The 25667-nt window shown below is 44.7% G+C and overlaps 1 protein-coding gene across 2 annotated transcripts in view; it reads left to right on the top strand.

The window, feature by feature from the left end:
* Nucleotides 1-4791: 4791 nt before the first annotated feature.
* AP3B2 (adaptor related protein complex 3 subunit beta 2) overlaps nt 4792-25667 on the top strand; it is a 332461-nt gene continuing 311585 nt past the window's right edge. For both annotated transcript variants that reach the window (XM_069222320.1, XM_069222319.1), the window contains exon 1: nt 4792-5152. In XM_069222320.1, the coding sequence (XP_069078421.1) occupies nt 5040-5152 (113 nt within the window). In that variant the 5' untranslated portion in view covers nt 4792-5039. The remainder of the gene's footprint in view (nt 5153-25667) is intronic.

Here is a 25667-nt window from a genome sequence, read left to right as displayed (position 1 = left end):
TTACAACATATAGTGTGGGAAAATTATGCCAGCAGTGGCTAAAATCATCCTCACTAGATGAGGTTAGAGAACACCTCAGTCTCCTGTCTAACTCCACTGACTTACAAGATTTCTTGTTAGGCCCCAGAACACCACGTAGGAAGCGTTTCTTATATGCAGTATACAATGAAATTTGGAAACTTTCCCAACAAGATGCTGCTGCCTGGTTAAGGCAAATTGATCAGGAAAATCTAAAAAAGGCATTAGCTGCTGTGGATAATGGGAATAACACTCTGTCCGACCGAATATACACCATAAATAATATTGTGTCTTCTGCTATAGACATTATACAATCAGATATGTCTTCTTTACACCATGGACAGAGTCAGATCAGGTCTATTATGCAGTTGGGTTGGACCCTTCAAATCTTGAAGGCGGGTCGCGTCCCATGGCAGCACGTCAGTGCAAGGGGGATATTTTCTTCTTTTCATCTAACGCGACAACAACAACTAATGGCTAAGAAGGAAGCGACTTATGTCATGCTTAACATCGAGAAGTTAGAACAGTTGCCTTATACCGTGGCCGAAATAACATCGGCTCAGTGGTTAATACATGGAGTTATTAATCTGCCTATTTCCACACTACAATTCACCTCCTGTTTAAAACACATTCCGGTAGACAGATATGAAAAACTGGGAGATAGTTACATCCATGAGGTGTGGGAGCTTCCCTTCTCATACACATGCTTCAATGGCATGAAAGAGGTCTTTCTAAGTGGTAGTGAATGCGGGACTTCAGTCAGCCATTTGATGATTTGTAAACAGCTGTCCTTGCATGGGGCGTGTAACGCCTCGGCTGCAAACTTGGCTTGTTATCTGAAGGGAGTCCCAGTCCCTTTGATTAGACCTAAGTTCTAGGTGCTTTCATGTGGCAGCTACGTCCTTCTCAATAGTGAAGGCTGTTGTGGCATGCGGGGCGGAATAGTTTACGTTGTTTCGGTCTCTAAGGTCGTTACATGCCGCGGGAACGTACTGTTCCCCCCACTAAATTTAGGGAGGTAGCTGATATTTGGCCTTACATTGCTACTTCAAATGTGAATTTCGACAAGTAAAGTAGAATCAAGGCTTTATTGTTTCAAAAGCATGTTACCCTTACATCTGCGCACGAGACCTACTCACTTCAAGTGGCAAGGTCACCAGCAGAAATACAGTCTTTGTTAAATACGAACTTTCCGAGACACTTTGATGAACTCGTGGGACAAATATTTAATGCGTCCAGTGCAACTGGAATCGCACATTTTCTCAAAGCTGTTGGTTCTGGTTTCGTTCACACCTTCTCCTTCATATTCGGTTTGATACCTTCAGCTATCCACTCAATTTTTTGTAGTATTTTGGGGGGATTTCCGATAACTTTGGCCTTATTAGCTGGCACCCTGCTGTTGCTGTTGTTTATGGCAATGGCTGTCCCGCCGCAAAGAGGAGAAATGACGGCACTCCCATCAGCGCAGCTATGTCATAAGCGAATGATGCAGTACTTTGGAGCAACACTCCTGGAGCAATTGGAGTGTGACTGGTCTTTGTCATTCAGACCGGTTCTGTATTGTGTGCAGCCCGTGTTTCGATGCCTCTGGTGCTCTTTCAAACATGCACTGGAAATTTGTCTTTCACAGCAGCGCTTGCCCGCAGTAGATGCTGATCTGTTGATGTTCTCGCTGAGGGTTCATTACCAGACATGCGCATTGAGGTTGCGTTTGCTGCGTGAAGCGTAATTATGAGTTACCCTTCCTGGAGGAAGTTGTCGACAACTCATTAATGGGCACTCCACGGGATGCCGCCTTGGTTGACACTGGGGCTATGGAACACACTTGCTCCTTAATGCTTTTTGGTGAGGACCTTCCGGATTTGACATCTGCCGAAGTGGAAGATCTCCTGTTCTGCATGACCCGTACCTAGTTTGAAACTTGTCTAAATTGACATGTCTTTTGAATTTGGTTATAAATCACATGCTCATGTTTTAAATTGCCACATAGTATGCTCTTGTGTGTCCTTTTAACTTGTCCAAATTGACCTGGTTTTTATATATATCTTAGGTTGAGCTTTTAGCAATGAGATTTTAGTTTTGGCTTTGAACCACTCTCAACTGACAAGGGGAGGGTGTTGTGTAGCCATTTTAGTTATAGCTCCATGCATGTTTGTTTAACACACTAGGCCGCTGTGCACTTTAACCTAGATATATTTTATTCGGCTTCGTGTTGTTATTTTTACAGTAACCAGTTTTACGGTCTTGTTTTATTTTCCATCTATCTAACTGTTTTTGCTTAGCCCAGCACTGTGTTCTCAAACAAGACATTCTTGATCACTCTGTGCTTCATTCAAGGCTACAGTTTGGTACATTGCCGGTGAACGTCATAGAAGTTTAGTCTCCAACATTCGAAGAAAATACACATCCTTACGTAGGGACATTTTCTTAGAGCATCAGCTGTGTTATTATAAAAACACTTCCTAGTCCCATCACACGTTAAGAGGGAGATTCCAGCCAGGAAACCACGACTGTATGCTGATTGCTGAATGCTTCGCTACAGATGCTAACGCAGACCACAGGCCTTTGCCCAGGTATGAGGGTTGATGTCTTCCCGGGGGAACCTGAAAGGCAGAATTAGAGCTTCACACGCTGTGCTCAGATTATGACTTAGATAGGAAATAGTCCATCGATCATAGTGACAATATGATAGCGTTATTCTTATGCTTCACTCTTCTCGTCACCATTTTAATACTGCCATGCTTTGTCGTCCTAGTTATTGCAGCTCACTCTTTGCTATCTAAGATGAAGTTGTTTTATTAAACCAATCATTGAAACATATACTGCTTCTCTTTGTCATTTATATATGAGACTTAATTGTGAATGAGAGAACCAGATGCGACCTGAGAGACCACGACTTCCCTGAGAAGCCTAATATGTCATGCGCTCGGCTGCCCAATCATCCCTATCCTTTGGTAGAGATGAGGCACTGCTAGTTAGCCAGAGCAAAACCCTGATTTGGAGCGACAGGTGTCCCCCACAGTGAGTCAGACTCAGTCTCCCACACCGTGGACGATCTTGCTGCTCAAAATCCAGTAGTCTCATTAGAATAATGAGAGCCTATGCGACAAGGCAGTTTAAAAATAAATTCATTTACCGATGCCATTATTTTGGGACCATTAGTGAATCAGATTGTGACGGTAAGACACTGGGGAGGGCTGGTGTGAGTATGTGCATGCAAGTGTGTGTGCGCATGTGTTTGTTTGTTGCAATGGTATAATATAAGGTGTCAGTTAAATACCAGTATTGTTTTTTCCCATCTGCGATGATATGAGAGTTTTACAACAAGGGTCTCCAACCTTTTCTGTGGTAAGAGCTATTTTTTTTCAATGAAAATAATCGTGAGCTACTATTATTAGTTTTGTAATAGTGACCACCTCAGGCAAGATTACCTGAATGGCCACTCTGAGCAAGATTACCAGCAGTGATCATCCACGCATCAAGAGGGTTGCCAGCATTAATGTAAAAAAAGTTTTGCCAATTTGGAATTACTGTACATGAGTAATACATAACAGCCGTAGCTGCAATGCCAGAGCATCAAGGTAACACTGTTAGTAATAAGCCTCTTTCTCTCTACATAAGATTTATGACTCAAATATCAGCTTCAAATATATTTTGGAAACAACCGTTTTTCTTCACCCATCAGCTTATGAGCTCTGAAAATACACGTATTTTCATCTCAGATACACATGTTTTAATTTTGATGTCCATAAATTAATTCAACCAAGCAAAAAGCTCCAAATTTAGTATGCAGGGCTGCACACAGGAGAGTTACTTACAGGTAGCTGGAGAGCTACCAGTAGCTCACGAGCTACTCATTGTAGAAGCCTGGTTTAGACCCTTGTATCACCTGGGCGGAAAAAGAACATCAGAAATTAGGTTTTTATCTAGAGGGAGCTGCAGAGCAGCTCTGTTTCTTAGCTAGAAACTAAAATCTGCCCGCTCCTCATCACCGGAGAATTGGCCTTGTGCTATGGTGTTTTCATTAAGAAGAACTTGTATGATGTTGCTGTGGGGAGGTTACAGGGGAGGTCTTTCCTTTGTGGAATACTAAGGGGGATTGCTGTGAGGAAACCACCATGGGAAACAAGTTATGTATGTGTCAGTAAGTGGGGCTTACAATTTGGAGTCAGACCAGCCCTGGCTGGCAGGTACCATAAAAGTGCTTTTGCCTGTATCTCTTTTGAAAAAGGCACTGTGGCTAGGTTATTACAGTGTTTTATTTGGACATTTTACCTTCAGCAACATACACAATATACATCTCAAGCACAGTTCATAGCACTTTAGGGCTAGCTCTACAACCTTACGACGAAATCCAAACATGCTGAAGTACAATCATTGGTGTAACCTTCAAGCGGCAGTTGGGTGCATTTGAAAATGTCATAGGTATGATGTAGAGGTGTCATAAATGAACACAAATGTCACACAAAGGCGATCCGAAATCTTGGCAGACTCTGTACCACTAGTGTTTGATGTTTTTATTTCTTACCTAAAGCGCTCTAACACCTCCGAGTAATGCCCGCGCGAAATAAAACCTCATAAATATACACACCAACAAATAAATAAATACATTCTGGCTGTATGAATGAATATCGATGATGTGAAATAAACCAAGGGGCTCCCACGCACCCACCAGTTCTGCTTTTGGCGTGCTGGCCCCTTAAATGGGGTGGGCCCCTTAAATGAGGGAGGGACTTTGTCTGTCTTCTTCGGGAGGCGGGGGCGAGGAGCCCCGCCCTCAACCATCTGCCTATGTATCTTTGACATCAGCACCTGCATTCCGCCCCTCCCCCACCACAGCATGTCCCTCCCCCTCACTGCTCCGGCCCTGATTTGCAAGATGCTGCTGCCCTTTTAAACTGGACAGGCTGCTGCGGGTTGCTGTCCTGTCTGTCCGCTTTCAGCTCTGCCGCCCCGTGCCCGCCCCGCCGCCGCTGCTCCTCACGGACACGCACAGGTTCCATCTGAGCCCCTGCACAGCCATGTCTGCCAGCACCGCGTACAACGATGACAAAGGGGGCTCCTCCAGCCTAGGGGAGCCCGAATACGGGCACGATCCTGCCAGCGGGGGCATCTTTTCTTCGGATTACAAGCGGTAAGAAGGGTGATCCGGGAGGAGTGTTTTGCTGGGTGGATGGAGGACAGAATCCCTGTCCTTAATAGCATTTCCATCCCTACCCACTGTGCTCTCTGGATTGATGGGGTGTATAGAATGTCTCATTTCGCTGCAGTAGGTTCTTGCGCAGATAAATTTTTGCTGTCACAAGAACTGGGTTTAGATGGAGTGAGGAATTTAGCATTAAAGGTACATTTCGACCGGACGTATTCGCAGCAGTAGAGATGGACGTGAGATATACATTTTTGGGGACGGCTTGGAGAGTGGCTTTGCAAAGGGCCCGGCTTGGAACGACTGCATATTCGCTGTGATTTTAGGGAGAGGATCTCATCCAGTCTGGGTCGCGTGTTCACATTTTGTGACAGACACCAGGGAGTGTACCGGTTCATTTGTGGAAAATGTAGGCAGTCTTAAATGCCACTCACCTGGGGTTTTGCACAGGGAGCCACAGGGCAGCCCCACGCACTCTAATGTGTTCTGTTCGAAAGAACTACTCAGTACTTCTTGCAATGTCTCACCGCGTACTGTACCCAAGCACTGGCCTGCCTTTGCCCCACTAACTCCCTAGGTGTCATTTTCATGTCGTAGGTGTTCATCAAATGTCCAGTGTTAACCCGGCGCTAGTAACCTGCTGGGTGTTCTCCAGGCCGGCCCCAGCCCGACGTTGCTGTGCATTTTTGTCTTTGGTTTTTATGTAGGCTAAGAGGCGGGGCAGTGGCAGCGCGCGGCCCCGTCTTCACCCCCAAGGCTGGCGTCCTGTTTTCAGTACAAGCAGCATCAGTTGGGCCGCATTCAGCAGATGCTGTGAAGAAGCCGAGGCTTGTCGGTATAGCCGAGCAGCAGACAGGCCGCGCTTGGTGGCGTTAGGAGGTGTCCATGGATGGGCCAGGAGACCCAGCCCTGTGCCTTTGGAAGGCAGGGGCAGAAAATACCCAAGAGAGCTAATTTATTGGTATGTTTAAAAGGCCGGTAAGCCTAGGAACAGTCACGTGTAGAGAGGGCCTGCAGGAAAACGACAAGAGTTCCTGCCTGGCCGTCAGAAAGGCATGTGATGGGCCTCAGTGTAGCCGTGTCGGTCTTCGGGCATCAGCCGATCTGAACAACTCCGCCTCTTGCCATCAGTCCCCTCCTGATGCTCATTCGCTTTAAATACCGCTCTGCACTTTCACAAATGACACTGACGCCAGCAGGGGGCACGTGCAGGCCCCGGCAGTAGCGTGACAACTAGGCAGTGGGCCCCTAAACAAGCAAGAAAATGACCCCCCCCCCCTTGGATTACTGTTGGAGTAGTAAATACAGCTGTTATTGGGGTTCAGCGGCCCCCGAAGGGCTTTTGGCCCGGGTGCCAACGCCCCTGCTGCACCAATATTAGCTACTGCCGGTGTGTAGGGGATATCGCATGCTTTGCCACCTTCACTTCTGGGTATACTCAAGCTATGCAAATTATGGCAAATGCAAGGCTGGGTCAGTTACATGTAAGGGTCACATGGGGCAGAAGGACGCCATTTTACCCTGAGGAGGGGTGACTGGAAGGGAGGGCGTATGGTGGCAGGCGGGACTCGACCCTACTACCCTCGTAGATACCACCCTCGCAGGGTTAATGGTGTTCTATGCTGGCAGTGCTTTAAATGGGCAGGTACTGTCCGGTACTCAGCACCTGCAATTCTGTAGTTTGAAAGGGAGAGTACCTGCCATTCTCAACACTGCTGCGGTACATTTAATGGAATAGTACTGACTTTTATCAGGAGCAAACAGGTACTCCAAGTAGTGAGTACCTGCACTTCTATATATCCATTTAAAGCACTGCTCAGTAAGAATCAAATTACGTTCAATTTGGGATTGTCCATATTCACATTGTAAAAGTACCACGCGATGCTGTGAAATAAAATGTGACCCGATAGAAGTCCCTTCACGTCCATTCACTCTTCCTTTTCTACAAGGTCTCCAGCTTTACTCTTGACTGTGCCAGTTGTCTTGTTTCTCTGTGTCTGGCGCAGGTTTACTAGTGGTGCTCCAAAGATGCTCTAAAGCAAGCTGTGTTTGCTCATGAACATGTCTACGTTTGTGAACTGTGTCATCTGCCCTGAAATGTCTCTGGGACTCCAGGCTGCCACAAAGATGCTGCTGATCACACCATGCGAACGATGACATTTGCAAGTGCTTGGAAATTGTTTGGCAATGTTTGACAAAACAGCAGGGCTACCTTTGGGTCTGTCGATAAAGCCCGTTCTACAGAATTGAAAATGAGGTAGCTGATTCACTGCATTGTTGCCCTTAGATGGCAGTGAGGGATTGTGATTGAAGAGTTTTAAGAAGCCGTGCTTTTTTGGTGTTCACCAATCAGCTCCTACATTTCACAGAACAATTTTATCCGTATAAATTCCACCCCTGTCTCAATGTGTTCCCACTGGACCAGTCAGCACTGGTTGCTGTCCAGCGAGAGTAAATTTCAGTGATCTTTGTCCTTAACCTAGTTTTTTATGAAGAAGGATCACCAAATATATATTGATTTTAAGGTAAATTTGTTTCTAGCCACACCAGACCAGAGGAGGCCAAACTTCCTGGAAGTTGCATGAGTTTCAGTTGCTATGATTTTGCTCCTTCCTCCTCAGTAGCACCAATATTGTCTTGGTGCCTGCATCTATGAGAAGAATCCTACATTGCACTGTGAGGTGCAGGAGTCAATGATCACTAAAGAGGCTTACTTGCCATGGGCTTGAGTACTCACCTTGCTGTACCTTGTGTACATAGGGAGTGATCTGACCCGCAACAGCAAACAGTAAAGGCAAGAATACGATGCTCGTTTCATTGAACAACTTTTGCATGTAACTGTTTCATCTTAACGTGGAGCAGTGTGGTAGGTAGGGAAGACTTCCTCATAGTCCTTGTAAGAAACAGCTTGCTATCCATTGAAAGAATCTTAAGTGTGGGTGTATGCCAGATCCCCTCCTAAGTATCCCAAGTAGAAGTCATATCATGGATTAAACGGTTTGCTGCTCCCTTGATACCGAACGGGAGCGAGCTGGTGAAGAACGTAGCTATTTTACCACTGACAACCCTGAAAACAGAGCGAGTAGCAGGACCAGTTCATTTATCCACAGGCCTACCTCTGACATGGACTTATGGAGTACTGCAAACTGAATGTTTTCTGAATTTAAGTGAATTAGGGTCGGATGATGTGAAGAGTAGTGTTACGTCTCTCCTTCCTTGTCTGGCCACATTATTATATAAAGTAGTAACTCAGCGGCGGGACGACGCACAAGCTGGTTTTCAGTCAGGGCGGGGTACTGAAGCAGTAGTGACCGCTATTGGATGAGATGTGGATGATGATAAATCAGGTGTGTTAGGGGCTGTTGTACTAGTAGAGCTTTTAGCTACCTTTGTTACCACAGATCATCAGCTACAGATTTAAAGGCTTTCAAAACTCTGGACGGTGCAACATTTTTAAATGGCTGGAATCCTTTCCAGTCACAGGTTTTCAAGTATTGCAATCAGGCTCCTTCAACACCCCTCACACCCTAAATTGGTTAAGTTTTGAGTTCCGTATGGTTGTTCACTGTCACCCGCCCCCTTTGAATCTAAGACCCCAGGCCTCTCTACTTCAAGGTTTGCAGGTATTTATACGTATCAGGACAATACCCAGGTAAAGGTCAATCTGAAGAAAGACTCTCCAATGGCAACTCACAGCCTAATGCCTGCCTTCGAACATACGTGTTATTAGATGGGGAAACTTTTATTTCTAAGTCAGAGATCTTTGTAACAGGTAAGCACTTAAGAGTAATGATGCAAGAGTCTGATTAAGCTTCTGTTTCTTTTTGCACTCCATGATAAAAAGCAGATTAAAAAAATAAACAGAGAGAGATGGGCTTCCCTGGCTCTACCTCTGACCTTCACGTAAAGCTGTGCTCCTGACTGTGACTGGGCACTACAATTGCAGCACTTGTTGGGGTCCATGGTAGCTGACATTATGAGGGACTTCCTTCCCACCCCATCGTAAACACGTAAGCTCAGAAGTTATGGCTTGGTGGAGTCAACAGTGGCAGGCTAAACTGCTCCCTGGACTCGGGGACAACATTTCTCTCTTCGGCAGTGGCAAAGATAGCAAGGGATCTCTTGTGGTTCCAGGGCAAGGAAAACCTAATGCAGCAGCCCTCAAAAACCTTTGGTGATGCCGGACCCAATTCTGGGATGCGGATGATGGTATTCAAGTCTGTGGACACCAATGAGAGGATTTTGCTAACGGAAATTCTCAAAAACAGAACTGAGATTTGAGGGCAGCGTCTTTAGTTCTTTCCTCACCTCTCATCACCGCTGGATAGAAAGAATTTGCATCTTTCAAAAAAGATCTGAATGCCAGAGAGATCCAAGCTTCCTTTGGCTCTTTAGAGGGTCAAAAATATGTGTTCTTTCATGCTGAAGCCACCTAGATCTAGCCATCACGATCATTGTGGGTGGACTGGATAGGGTGTAGGTTGTTCAGAAGAAGTCGTTGGTTCCCCCCCTGCAGAGTTTAAGTGGGTGAAAGGGGCGGTCCAGGACCCGTCTCAGAATTGGTGAGTGGCTGTAATGGAGGGAGGGAGTTTCGTGATGGAGTTGTACATTTTGAGAACTGTTCTTTACCTGCTCGTTCTGCTGTCCCTCTTCTTCCTTCGTTGGGCTCTTGTGACTCAATATATGAACCAGGGTGGGACTGTGTTACCTTCGTGAAGCCTACTGGGCTACATGCTGATGCTGGTGGAACATCTGTCCGCACAATGCTTGCTGTGTTTCTGTTTCATTGTACGAATTTAAACACAAAAGGGAAGCATGACTGTAGGACTCGTTGAAGTTCATTACTAACAACTGGGCTTCCCAACCAACCAACGTGCCTGGATACTTTAGTGTTTTTTACCGATCACACAAACTACAGAAGTCAGATTTCAGTGTGTGTTGTGCGGGGATGGAAGCATTTTAACTTAAACTTTTGTATTTCCATAATTAATATATCCATTGTTGACTTCCATAGTTTGAGACATAGCTTGTATAGTGTCGAGGTCTGTGCTAGTGGTTCACTAATAAAAATATACCTTTGCCGACTCAAAACAGAGTAATGAATGGAAGCCACAAATTGATGAACAAATGTAACTCACTGTCAGCATCGAATGAAGATGTCAACTTGTGTTTTTGCAGTTATACAACATTTTCCAGGTCTACTAAAGGTGAAGTGGAATTTGTTTAGGCTTGATTTCATGTGGCATAGTTGACTGGAGTAGTATTGGACAGATTTTAAGATGTTCTAGAAAACCACCATCTCATTTTGTGTCCGTTTGCAATATAGCCCACCTTTAGTTATTTCACACAAAAGAATATTAGCAAGATCTTTCAGTACAGAATAAAGTACATCCTGTCTCACTGCATTGTTCAGAGGATTGTTTGATTATTTAGTGGAGTCACACACAACTCAACTGCACAAGTAGTGATGGGACTTGGATGTCACCAACAACAGGAATGTTGTTTGAGTTTCATCCAAAGCTCTAAAATGTGGGAACACATCACCAGTTTCGGACAGCTAATACTAGGCACACTCCAAATTTCCAGCAATAATGTTTGTGCAGAAAACCCCGATGTCTTCGTACACTCCAGATTTCTTGCTTCCCTGAAGATTTTGGGCATTTTGCAAAATGTCTACAACTTTTTTGACATTTTGGAAATAACTCACAGATTTTCAATATCTACCTGATATTCCAAGCAGAGGAAGTATGTGAGAACACCAGAAGGGAAGAAGCAGTGACAGAGGTGAAGGTGACGGGGCATCAGTGGCGACTTTCATCATGGGATAGCAACACCACAGAGGAGCTCCTTTTTGAAAGTAGTCAACCCAACCTGTAATCTGGGCTGAGCAGTGAGCTCTTCGATAGTGAATCTTTTCAGGGAAGTCACCCAGCCACATGTCAATTGGTCACCCAGTGAGCCCTGGTCTATATAACTGAATACAGGACGCATGTGCATGTTGTTAACATGCAAAGATGTTTGCTGGTACGGCTCAGGAACCAGAAAGGCTGCTGAGAAGCGCGTGGTGATGCCTTGGTATCTACAAGGTGCGCCTTACGAGAGATGTTCACCAGTGGCACAAATACCATGCTTGTTTCCAATAGCCTGTTTTCTAAGTATTTAGGAATGTCCAAAATAAACAGACTGGTAGAAGTTTATTACTATTATTCTCCTTGATTTTTGGAAGATTAACACAATTTCTCACTTGTGTTCCCACAGCCTTCTCAGGTTTCCCTTTGGTTAAAACCTCAATTTCTTGCATTTCTCTGATTTTCATCTTCCTTCACAACCCTTTGTTCTTTAGAGGTTTATTAACTGAGTAACAATAAATTAAGTAATAACTTCACTCTTTTGAATTCGTAGAAACGTCAACACTGCTGTATGAGTCTTAAAAATAAGCTATTACAACTTTGAAAGCAAGCTCTTGTAAACATAGTGTTGCCTGTGATAGCAGTACACTACCATACCATGCATACGTTGCCTATGCCACTCCACTCTACTCTGCACCACTCCACAGCACTCGTCTCTGCACTACTCCACTTTGCACCACTCCACACCACTGCATTCTGCACTACTCACCTCTATGCCACTGCACTCTATGCCACTTCACACTATGCCTTTCTACTTTACCCTGTACCACTGTACTGAATGCCAATGTACTCTTCGCCACTCAACTCCTCACCACTGCACTTTACACCACTCCAGCCAGGCCACACCAATCTACTCGTGCAACTCCACTCTACGCCCCTGTACTCTATGCCATTCTGCAACACTGCACTCTACGCCTCTGCATTCTATGCCAACACACTTTATTCTGCAACAGTCAACTCTGTGCTCTTGCACTCTGCAAATTCACTGTACGTCACTCTATCTGCTCTGCACCACTGCACCTTATGCCACTGCACTCTACACCATTTTACTCTGCAACATTACACTCTGTGCCACTCTACACAACTGCTCTCTACCCTGCACCACTCCATGCTGCTTCACTGTACTCTGAAAAAAATCTACTCTACGTCACTCACCTCCACTCTGCATCACTCCACTCTACGCCACTGCACTCTGAGCCACTCTACTCTTAACCATTGCACTCTACACCAGCGGTTCCAATCTGTGGGCCGTGGATTCCCATGGTTCCCTGACACATTCCCAGGGGGTCCGCAGGCCTGGGATGTTAGGAAGACACTTCTACAGCTGGGGTCTCTAGAGAAAAAGACATGTGTGTTTTTATTTGTGCAGCAGTTGTAAAAGCCCTCAAAGGTCCTTGTACAACCGACAGTTTCAAGAAAATAAAAGGGTCAAGATAACTCTGGTGATTAATGTACCTGCTGGAGTGAGATGCGAATTTGTGTCTAGTGGCAGTTTTGACTCACCTGAGGTAGCGCAGATGGTTAATGTGCCTGCTGCAGAGAACAGTATTTTATGTCTTATGTCTGTTACAGAGACTCTCTTGTTACTATGCAGTTTAAAAGTTACAATCATAATCTAGCATAGTGAGCTATGAACTGCCTTCAAAGAGCTGCGTGAAAACTGCATGGCACAAATTAAAAGGTTTGTTTTTTTCCAGTCTCTCATTATCCTTATGCTGCTAAAAAAAGGTTTGCTTGTGCAGAAATACATTCTTATTATTAAAGTCAACGCTAAAAACTGTCTTATTTTCTGAATCCTGAGTTTCTGCTTCTCCAGGCGAAGCACTCTTAGTAAATACCTACCAGTGTGGATGACATGTAAATCCTACACCTTGTAATCCCCTGTAAAGTGCTCCCACACCCTACACTGGTATGAGAGGTGCTCTAAAACAAATTAATTACGTGTGCCAGAGAGAAAAATTAAGGCTATTAAGAGGCCCTTATGGTTTTACTTCCTTTCCCCATCACATATTTATGTGAAAAAGCATAATTATGAGAAATCACTTGGAAGATGTAGAATCTGACCTGGTGATTCAGCTTTCCTAAATGAAACCAAATACTGAAAAGTTAGTCTCCAAGAAGCAGCACCAACCTTCCAATTAAAATGTTTCGATTTTTTTCAGTATAAACTAATTATATCATTGGCAATTCGTGATTTGTTTGGTGTGTACTTCTTTGTGTGTTTTTTTGAACTACTGTTTTAATGTTTGAAATTTATAGTGCCCAAATTGCTTGGGGGTCGCTGGCTTCCAGTAGTGATTCAGTGGGGGTCCTCAGGAGTCAAAAGGTTGGGAACCACTGCTCTACACCAGTGCACTCTGCACAATTGCACTCTATATCACTGCACTCTATGCCACTGCACTCTACCCTGCATCACTGTACTTTATGCCACAACTCTCTATGCCACTCTATACTACTACACTCTGACACTCTACAACACTGCACTCTCCACCACTGAATTCTAAGCCACTCTACTCTGCATTCCTCCACTCGATGCCACTCCACTCTGTGCCACTGCACTCTACGGTATTATAGTCTACTTTGCACCACTTTAAGCTACTCTACTCTGCACCACTCTACGCCACTGCACTCTATGCCATTCTGCTCTACTTTGCGCCACTGCCCTCTGCATCACTTAACTCTAGGCCACTCTACTCTGCACCACTCTACGTCATTCTACTCTGCACCACCCATCTCTGCACTGCAGTACTCTGTGCCACACTACTCTGCACCACTCTGCTCTGTGCCATTTCACTCTAATATGTACCAATCTAATCTACGCCACTCCATTCTACGACGTTGCATTGTATACCACTGACTTCAATGCCACTGCACTCTATGCCACTATACTCTGCAGCACTCTAAGCCAGTGCATTCTACACCAGTCAATCCCCTATCTATGCCATTCCAGTGTATGACACTCTACGCGACTTCACACTATACTAGTCCAATGTATGACACTCTCTGCCACTCCACTCTACTACAGTGTATTTCACTCTTCTCTATTCCACTCTTCTCTATTCCACTCTACGACACTCAGTGCTACTCTTTTCTACTTCAGTAACTTTTATCTATGCTGAACAGAATTCAGACTGATGTACAACATGGCTAAAACACATTGGCAAAGCCAATAGCTCTTGCATAAGCGAGACCTATTGGTTTTGCCAATGGTTGTGTTTGGCATTACTGCAGTGTGTCCGTGGACAATCAGCGTTTCACGGTTTCACTGTTAACGGAGGGCAGATCGCTTTGCAATCACTATGCATGCTGAATTTAATTTCCCAAATTCACAACCTCTTTTAACCTGCCTTCTTTTTTTAGGTCGTGGGCGCAAGCGCTCTGACCTGTTGTAATCTATCTGTGAGCTTATAACCACGCCCACTGCATGCCCATAATTATCCCTCGTTCATGGGCTTGCCTTTCAAAAATCCCTTTGTTATCATTGGTAAATGCTTTATGTTTGACCCTGTTACATGGATAATTGCACGTTTGCTGATACGTTTGACTGCAAGCGAACTTCTTTTTCCTTTTGTGTCTCTCTTTCGCGCTCATGCTCATGGAAGCTGTTGCTTTGAATCGGCTGCTTATGCCAACCGTTTTACATTTCATTTTCAATGTATGTGGCACCATAAATCCAGTTAGGAATTTACAATAGCTCTAAACCAGGCAAAGGCGAGACCCATTACATTGCAAATGCTATTCTTTAATATAAGACCAGGAAACGATCCACTTCTAAGGGATCTCTGAGACCAGCACCCGCCCCTCACCTCTCCACTGCCCCTCCCCACTCCACTGGGCCGCACCCGCTGAACCATGGCGTCAGTCTAGCCTGGGACTTCCCTGTGGGCCTCTGATCAAACATGCTATTAGCTCCAAATTACAACGTGCCCTCCGGCAGGTGCTTTCAGTTCTCCTGGCAGCTCCCCTATCAAATAACCACACCCTTCCTCAACACACAAAAACCCATCCTACAATACAAAATTACACAGTTCAACACAAAATAACGCGGTACCAGGCCACGCTGTACAGTATATTGCAGCTCAGCGAAAATATCGCACCAAACGACTGCAGAGGTTACCTCGTTACAATGCACGACACAGTACTTCGAAACAACACCATACAGCATCAAATGAGAGTGTGTAGCACACCATAACACTTTCAGCCACATATCCAGATAAAAGAAAATAATACCGCACCAAATGACACCGTGGAACACCACATCCACGTACACTACACCTTCACCCTACAACACACTACTGTGCACCACATCACACTGCACGTTCACTACACACCATGCAGAGCCAGAACAAGGAAGCCACCAAATGCTGGGCCTGTGCCACGCATAAGGACATCCGAGTAGCCGCGGGAACGGGCTGTTTTTTAAAATCTGAGTGCGTGTTTTCAGCTTGATCTAGCAACATAAATTATTTCACAAAATAAAGGTTTAAGGAACCTAAAGGATTGACCTTGCCTTTAGTCTGCAAATGACTTGAATGAGTCTTCTAATTGGTGCACAGTGTACTTACTATAAGAATATCTGGCACAAAGGAAACATCGTTTACAAAACAGCGCTTCTGTGTATACCAGCAATAAGTGACGTCTCGTTTTGAAATAATGTCAAGCCTTCACATGTCGGATAGAGTTAACTCATGACACCATTTCACGAGACACTCCCTTTCTTCCCCAAGGCTTTGTTAGGATTGCAAATAGCGTCACGGTGACAAATAGTTCCGAGTCCAGAATTTACTTATCTATTTACAAATCTGCCTTTTCAAGAGTAATACTATAAAGGTATCGTTTGACATAAACCAAGACTGCATCACAGAATGCATTAATGTGGAAAATGTAAGTTTGAACTGTAACCAAGAAGGCCTGATTGCAGTTAGCTACATGTTATCACACAAGGCAGCTGGGCCTCGTACTTTCATTAGCTCCTATGAAAACATTGGACTATGACACCTGAAAGCAGCCTTTCGTATTAGGATAAACCAGGATTGGGAAGGAGGCGTCTCAGCCGTAGGATTTGGCCTCGTTAGCATTTTGCTTTCTTTATTGTATTGTTATTTGCAATACTGTTCAGTGTGTCGTTACCATGGCATCAGAGCGCTTTCCCAGAGTCCTAGAGGCAGTTTAGGAAAGAGTTCTTACCTTACCTTCAAATACTGGAATCTGATTCGGTGGAATGACTTGGAGATGTGTTGTCAGTGGGATTGCAGCTCTTTGGGTGGCTTTCCTACAAAGCAGGACAAAATACCTAAGATGCTGTAAGCTGGCTTGCATGTGCAGTGCTTTACTGTATTTATTTATCAGTTGTTCTATAATACAACAAATTATTGTGTTTGTACATACAATAAGTTGTTCTGTGTAAGGGCCTTCTTGCCCTTATGTAAGCACACCAAGTACTACCTTCAGAGAGGCAGATGACTACTGCCCTGTCTGGGAGTCACGTGATACAAGCATGGTGTATGCAACATACCGGGTTTTGTTCCAAAATGATCAGTAGTGCGAACAGGCCTTTTTATCTGTATCAAGGGAGTAGGGCCTACTGACCCATTCATGTAAATTATGTGCCTGTGTACTTAACTTACCCTTCGCCTGCGTGGATTGTGCATAGTGCCAAACAACTTGTGATATTTGCATGTGCGTGCTGGCCTATATGTGTGCCTGTGTGTGGTACATAACATGGAAGCTTGTGGGTTCCATTCTGGAATCATGGGGTGTGGAAAGGCTAGGAGAGGTGAGAGCTGCAACTTCTATTGCTGACATTCCTGAGGTGGGGGAACACACACCGATTAAAGGGAAGAAGAGCATCCTCTGCGCACATCAAAGGTCTCTTTGATTCCAGGATGAGCTGTTGGTGACTGGCACTTCGATTCACTGTCAGGGAGATGGTGAGACTGTTAAGGTTGACAATTTGGACCAGATGACCTTAAACTAAGAGGAAATCAATTTCAGTGGAGGCAGCCAGGTGTTACCCTTGTTTACACCCCCTTCACCACCCCATCTCTTTGTGTTGGGTCAGTAAGGATTGGAGCCTCTCTTCCTGTGGCAGACTGCCTCTTTGACAAAGGGCAGTACATTGGAGAGAGCACATCACATGAGCTGACACCCACAACCTGAATTTCAAAGGATCAGACATTGTCACATTTGTGTATGCATTTGTACTATAAAGGTAGGAACATGAGCCCCACACTTTATTCAACAGGATAGAGAATCCATACAACTTCTAGCTGCTGGGACCAGGACCAGGGACCACAGTCTGCTAGTTTCCCTGCTGAAGGGCCATCATCGAGGAAGTCAAGACTACTTGCTCTGACCCTGGAGTACCAGACTTCTATCTGATTTCCAAGACTAGTGGACCATGTGAGGAGGAGAAGACCGCCTGAATGGAGTGCAGCTCATTGGGGATCCTACTGTGTGGATCACAGTGAGTGAAGTGGAAGAAGCCTTGTGTGCCAGGAAGGGCCACCTAGAGAGTAAGAATTGTCGTCCTCATAAAGAACAGGTAGGCAACACCAGGGTGCCAGGAGGGAGCCACCGTGGAAGCAAGGCTGTTGCCCTGGATCGTCATGCTCAGGCTGTTGTGAGAAATACTTACTGATTGCTGTGAGTTGCATCCGACACTGACTCGGGCGATTTGGAGACTAAAGGAGGCCTGACATGTCATTACGGAAAGACTGCAAGAGGTTATGGACTCTCAGCATCAGTAGAGTGGAGCCCCAATGACCGTCGCAGTCCTTTCACACTTGTCAGCTGCTGTCGCGTTAGGTAAAACTGTTTGTGGCCAGCAGGCCTTTTGGGGGCTTGCACGAACCCAGGATGTAGTGCTGCTAAACTTGACTCCTAATTTCATAGTTATACTTTGTCGAATGGGGACTAGTGTGTGCTGTATCTGAATTTCGCCTCCAGTATCAAATGGGGAATGACCAGTGTCACTAGAAAGGGATGGAGGGGTTTGAGGATACTGCTCAGGATAACACTAGTGCACTGATTCTCTGAATAGAGACCGTGGATATTATTTATTGTGTTGATTCTATGCTTTGTGTGCTTATATTAAAATACAACTTTTTCGTAAAAGCATGTATTTCACTAGACTGTCACATGGTTACTGTTTGTATGTTGAGTCTTGCAGCTGTGTAGACTTCACTCGTACATGCTCTTCGAAGAACCTTTAACTGCTCAACCTGAGCTACCACTGGCAGGTGCTGACAAGCATTTGCAATGCAATAGGTCTTGTGTTTGCTCGAGTTAGAGCTATTAGCGTTGTAAACTCCTAACTGGACTTTTCTTGCCACATAAATTGAAAACCAAAGAACCCAGCTCGATTGTGCTATGTAAAACCCAGTGCGATTGCGCTGCATGGAAAATAAAGAGATAAATCAGTGCAGAAACCAGGCAGAAAACATGGATCCTTGTACGTTTTCAGTAGTTTACCGGAGCGCCCGAGGAGGGCTAAATAGCGGAAAAGGCATGACTTATGCATGCCTTTCAGTAATGAAATCAAGCGGATTTCAAAAGGCAAGCCCACGAACCAATGAAAGTGATAGGCGTGACATGAACGTGGTTAAAAGCCCAAATAGAGATTACAACAGGGACAGAGCGCTTGTGCGCTCAACCCTAAAACGGGTAGTGCTTGTCCCATTTTCTCAGGATCCATGGTAGGTCGAGCCCGGAGACATCAGGGGTATAAGGCATCAACTCTCACAGATGGGCCCAGTAACTTCTGCTAGTCACGTGTCCCTCTGAATGAGGCTTTGACAGGCAGATCTGAAAGGGACAACAAAATACAGTATACGCAGTTCTTACAGCAAAGAAGAGGTTCAAAAGACTTAGGAACAAGAAGTAAGCAGAAGGTTAACATTTAACAGCAGTGTGGATTATAGCTCGAAACCATGCATTTGGTTACCTAGAGAACAGCGTTTGCATCAGGTTTGGTGCAGATTAATAATTTCTATCCATTCCCTGTACCTTTTCTACCCGAGAATGATCCCATTCGTTTTCCTACGAAAAGGACACTGATCCGTGGAGGTTAATGGAAGGCCAGTCGTTTGGAAAATAAAAGGGCTATTGTGTAAAATGAGCTTTAAGAAAAGTAAAACAGTATGAATAAAAGGAATTTTCGCACATAAAAAATAACTCGTATCTTCTATTAACTAAAAAGAAAGGGGGATTAATCAAGAGCTTTTCTGCCTTGGTTTTAGGGCTTCGGATTTAAACTCTTGGCAGAAGGGTATGCAGAAGTTCAGTATCAGAGGCTAGAAAACAGAGAAACGTTTTTTTAAACTAAGCAAACCTGTCACTGGTTAAAAGGAAATGAAGTAACCTGTGAAGGAAAGGGGAATTCGAGCAGGAAGTAAGTGCACTGCCCGTAGAAAGCTTCTTTTGTTAAAAGAGTAAAAACGAGATAAAATGCCGCTAATCTCAAACTGGCCACCTCATCCAGGAGGTTGCAGAGTAGATGCATAACTCGATATTGCAAAAAAAGAAGAAAAAAAAAATACTCAGCTCATTCCTCGGTGTTGGTGCCGGGGAGTTTAATTTCAGTTTAATGTATATAGTGTTTCAACTCAAAACGAAGTAAGATGGTGTCAGCCTAGCGCTTTTCTTCCCACTCTCTAGCGCTTGGTCTGCATTTTGCGCAGGATCACGCATGTCTGTCGGGCGTTGCAGGGAATGTGAAACAATTGCAGGGAATTTAGGGGTTATATGGCTTGTTGTAAAGATCTGAGGTAGGAGGTGAGAGTGGTGCCCTCCTTGTAGAGTTTGTTACTCATCTCGGTAGTACTAATTTCATCAACCTCACGAGGGTAAAAGGCTCAGTGGACCCAAGACGGTTAGAACCTGTGGCCGCCTGTAGTAAATGCATTAGTGCACTGACCGAACCGTAATAATTTTCAAAGCGAGGACCCGCTCTTAGTTGAGAGCAGAATGCCATCCGAGAGGCACGGAAATGCATTCTCTTCGAAGGTAGGGGAACTTACTTCCAAAGCAGAATCTAGGTGTGGAGAAGGAACGGCGGGAATGAGGTCAGTGGAATCAGAGCACCTGAGAGCCCAACACAGGCTGCTTTCTGTCTGAGCCGGGTGCATAGGTTTGATCATTAGAGGGCAGACGCTGAGGGAGGGGAGAGTGAATCAGGGACCTAAGAGTTGCGATAGGTACTCACAAAAATATTCCAGCCGATGGAGAAGATGAATTGGATGGAAAGCCTTGGGTGCACCCTCTCAAAAGATGGCCGCACTTGCCTGCCTTTTCAGGAGCGAGTGATTAATTTTATCGGAGCACAACCCATACCGCAGCACACCAGAACACCCACCACCATTTTCATCACAACAGGCCTTTTGAAGATGCTTTTTTAGATAGAACGTGAAAAGTGTATAGTGAAAGATTGTTGTAATCTGTGCTCAACCAACAACATTTTAATTAATTTAGCTTCTGCTCCCCAACATTTCTTTTCCCAGTTCTCACCTCTTAAGTGAGGTTTCTTACCTATCACGCCACGCAATGTTAATGGATCTGGATTCCCTGCAGGATGAAAATTAAAGTGTAGTGCAACGGGAAAGGCACATTTCTAAATGTTATGGTGTTCACATTTTATTGGATTCATATTTTTAGCTTCTTAACAGTAAAGTAATGGTCAGATGGAGCGCAAAGCAATGTTGCTAGTGTATGAATTAGGTCACTTCTCTGTTGTTTTTACAAGATTGGCAACATTGCCAGACCTTTGAAAATGCCCACAGTGTGGCTCAGTGAGGTAAACGTGTACTGTTGATACACACAGTGGTCTATACGTCCCGAGTTCGGATCCAGGCAAGGCTGTTTCACCCTTTTAGAATTCTGCAGTCAATAAATTAAGTAGCATTAAGTTTGGTAATGATAACATCGGATAATTTCACTGCTTATAAGCTTGAAGAAGTGAATTATAGAGCGCTGTTTAAGCTATGTTTAGAATTATACATTCTCTGCTGTGGTATCCGTGTAATGTGAACCCTGTTTAATGCACCACAGCGGTACAGTGGTACTTAGAGCTTAGGTGGCTAAACCGACCCCTGTGGGTGTTTGTAAAATTCACCCTGAAAGCACTGCCTATGTGGACACATCTTGGTACAAACATTGCATTGTTCAGTGCCATCATTTTCAATTCCAGAGCTCTTGCAGGTAGCCACGAAGCCAGACATGTTGCTACACTATCCACCCAACTTAAATGAGCATCAACCGCAATTCTGCAGCCTCTCCCAAAAGTCTGTACCTCTCTTCTCTCCTCTCAACCATACCACCACATTAAATCTCAGCATAAAATGAATTATCGAATTATTAAGTAATGCGAATCCTGCAGTAGCTTCTCAGTTACAACTACAGTGGTTACTGCAGGTCCACCCACTAACATCTTGCTGACAGCTTTCTTCCAGAACTCTCGGCTCTTGTGTTGCCATGATGGTTACCACAGCAGTTAAGCATGTTTGTATAGTGGACTTACCTAGCGCCAACCTTCATCACCACAGTAACATCGAAAATTAGATTCATGTTCTCTGATATGGACAAATCCAGCCTTATCAGTGAACCAACTCATCATTGGCCACAGCCTGAATGTGATAAGTAAAAACCGAAAGATTAGTGACCTTTTCTGGAGACATTAGATCAAGCCTCATCCTCTCAGCTTTTTTCCAAAACTTCTCAATCCAATCCTACTTAACGAAACAAGGTAGATCAAGATCAAGGAAGTGCTCCACTTCTACAGGAAAACCCACCTTATTCACAAATAAAGACACAAAGCAGCCATCATAGACAATTATTCCCAAAGCAGTGAAAATGTGACTTCAGCAGCAGATATAAGGACAGTCTTCCTGCCACCACTGGAGTGTTAATGAATTCCTGCAGTCCAAAGTTACTTTCAGTCAATAAGTTGCTCACAGGAACTCTATATCCTGTACCGTCTTGTAAATCTATCAGTTCTTGCCATAGAAGTGTCACATCTTCACTGCATTTGCTCTTGGTTGAGATAAATAACACAAGCAAATCGATATCCGACCCCCAAATGTCTTTATAAAAGTGATTACTTTTCTTAGTATCTAGCAATTCTGTGAAGTTATCATTGTCCATCTCCCACATAAAGTGGTCATCAGATCCTAAAAAATAGATATTATTACTTGCGTACTAGACAACAATATACCTATCTATCTTCTCCAACTACATCGTTATGGCACATATTGTTCTTATGACTAAATTACTCCAAAAAGCAGAATCATTGTAACATAAGCACACCTTGAAAATTATATCACATTTCAAGGCCGCCAGTTAGCCTTCCAAACAAGACTTAGCTTAGAATTGTCTGTGACCTGCATAAGAAAGGATTACTTATGACCCTCAATTGTGGGAAATTCGGCAACACTCAAGTTTCTTAACCTCTTTACCTTTGAACTTGCTGGAGCATATTACTCTATGGTAACAAAACTGTGACATCATGAGGCAAACAACCTGATCTCTCAGTTGTGTCAATCAGGCCTTTCAAGCAGGTGTCAACAGGTTCTCAGGGGTCTTGTTATTCCTTAAGTGGCTTAGCTCACCTGCAGCAATGCCTCTAAATCACCCACTAGCTCTACACTTTTCCATATCTGTGTGAGAGAGCAGCTCTCTTAATGCAGTGGAACAAAGACCGTGTTTCACATGTACGCTGATGACATCTAGATGTCTTTCCTGTCCAGGATCCGTATGCCATCACACCCTGCTTGCTATGGGCAGGTTTACGATGGCAAATTTAATCCAGCCCTGTACGTGGCCCACAATCTTCGAAGCAGAAAGATGACCACAACGGGAACGTTCTGGTTTTAGACAGTGAGGCAACTGCTGTTTCAAAACAGTGAACTGTTATTTGCATAAAGGTATCATTGACTGATTATTATAACCAATGGAACACTCTCTGTCCATGCGGAGCAATAGAGGCGCCCCGATCTCAAAAAGGGGTGCTAGAAATTGCGTATCTAGTTGGCAGAAGTATAAACCCATGTCCACATAGGGACCACAGTCCTAGTCAGAGTAAGTCACAACACAATCCAAATTATCCTGTGCTCACCCTCTGGTAGCTTGGCACAGAGCAGTCAGGCTTTACGTAGAAGGCAATGTGTAAAGTATTTGTGCAATAACTCATACAGTAACCCAGTGAAAACACCACAAAAATACCTCACACAGATTTAGAAAAAGAGATAATATTTATCTGAATAAAATAAGATAAATAAGACAAATATCCAGTATGTACAAGTTGAGATATCATTTTTTGAAGGTGTAAAAGAGTCTCCATCCTTAAGAATCAGTAGTTGTATCTTTGTAACACACAATACCTGGGATGCATTAAAAATAAAGATGCACTGGGGCTGCAGAGGAGGAGATGTGTTGAAAAATAAGGCTCTTCATCGGAGTTTCCATCATAGCACAGACAATGCGTTGTTTCTTTCCACGCTGCAAGGTGATGCGTCGATTTCCAGGAGCACAGCCTTGGTTCCTCACAGGAATGCAGGGATATTTTGACGCCCAGGGACGATGCGTTGAAAATCTTTGATGCACTGGTAAGAAGGAGAAGGCGCTGTGTCGATCCGGTAGGCGATGCAGCAAATTTTCAGCGGCTAGGCAGGCACTGTGTCGATTTCTGCAGGCATTGTGCCGATTTTCTGACGCACAGGGATTTTCTTCTCTGGGGTGAAGCCTTTGTGGCCCAGAGACTTCAGAACAGGAAGCAAGCTCAATCTAAGCCCTTAGAGGGCACTTGTGGGGAAGACAGAGTCTGTCCAGCAGAGTCAAAGGCCAGCATACAGCAGGGCAGCAGTCCTTCTCAGCAGAGCAGTCCAGATGAGTCCTTTGGGCAGCCAGACAGTCCCTCTGACAGAGTCCATGTGTAGATCCAGCAGTGTCTGATTTGGTGGGGTCAGAGACCCAGTTTATATACCCAAAAATACATTTGAAGTGAGGGAAACTTCAAAGAGTGGTTTTGAAGTACACAGGATCCTCTTTCAACCCAGCCCTATCTGCCAGGATCCCTGTGCAGTGTTATCTGTCCTTTGTGTGAAGGCACACCAATGGCCTTTGAAATGTAAGAGGGAGCCCATCCACCCTTCCTGCCTAGGAAGGAATAGGGAGACCCATTCAGTATGCAGATGAATGCAGATGTGACTGAATGTCCTGTGTTTATGGCTATCTGGGTGGAATGCACAACGGAAGCTGTCAACCAGCACAGACCAGATGTGGATTGGAGACAGGCTGCAAGGCACAGATGGCAGTATGTGCAGAGAAATGTCCACTTTCTAAAAGTGTCACTTCTAAACTAGTAATATTAAATCCAACTTCACCAGTAAGCGGGATTTCCTATTACCATCCTGGCCATACTAACCATGATAGGGCCACTCCTTCCAGATCAGAATCTACCACTTAAAAGTATATGAGGGCAGTTCTAACGCTAGTCTATGAGAGGAGCAGGCCTCACAGTAGTGGAAAAAGAATTTGTGAATTTTTCACTACCAGGACATGTACAACACATGGGTACATGTCCTGCCCTTTACTTACATAGCACCCTGCCCCATGGGTTACCTTGGGCCTACCTTAGGGGTGACATATATGTAGAAAAAAGGTAGTTGAAGGCTTGGCAAGTAGTTTTAAATGCTAAGTCGAAGTGGCAGTGAAACTGACACACAGACCTTTGCCATGGCAGATCTAAGACATGGTTAAGGGGCCACTTATGTGGGTGGCACAATCAGTGCTGCAGGCCCACTAGTAGCATTTAATTTACAGGCCCTGGGCACATGTAGTACACTTTACTTGGGACTTACAAGTAAATTAAATATGGCAATTGGGTATGAGGTAATGTTACCATGTATGACGGAGAGAGCACATGCACTTTAGCACTAGTTAGCAGTGGTACAGTGCCCAGAGTCCTAAGGCCAACAAAAATGAGGTCAGAAAAAGAGGAGGAAGCAGGCAAAACATTTGGGGTGACCCTAAAGAGAGGGCCATTTCCAACACATCCCCCGTCCAGCCTAAAGCCAGGGTAGACTAATACCTTGATGGATTTCCCTGCTTAGGGCGATATAACATGCACAGTGGCCCACTACTGCAGGGGCCATTGGTGGTTCTATGCCTTTCTGAACTCAGTTGGGTCTCTCTGTCTATACTCTGAGGCCACTGACTTGACCCATGGGGAACCCTTCTCCTCATCTGTAGACCCCCATCTGTGAAGCACCTAACCTTAATTTGCTCACAGATGCGTCCCAGTAAGCAGACAGTACCACCATGGCAAACAACATTTTGTGGCCCATTCCACTCCTTGGGTCTGACTTCTGTCCCCAACCCAGGGAAAACTCTGTCCTCTAGGACAACAACCAGCAGAGGCCACTGACAGCTGTCAATGTCAAGAGCCAGGCCCCAGGCCATCCACTGCTAAGTGGAGGGCCTGAGTGGGGCCATTGGGCAAGCTTCTCCTCCAGCCTTAGGGCTGGCAGGTAGTTTCCTATCGACTCCTGAGGTTTCCCTGACCTCTGAGGTGTCTCAGAGTGGGGGGCAGTAGATCCAGG

Source organism: Pleurodeles waltl, chromosome 3_1 (genome assembly GCF_031143425.1).
Source record: "Pleurodeles waltl isolate 20211129_DDA chromosome 3_1, aPleWal1.hap1.20221129, whole genome shotgun sequence".
Classification (NCBI taxonomy): Eukaryota; Metazoa; Chordata; class Amphibia; order Caudata; family Salamandridae; genus Pleurodeles; species Pleurodeles waltl.
The sequence above is the reverse complement of the archived record's forward strand: the minus strand, read 5'-3'. Positions and strand labels throughout refer to the sequence as shown.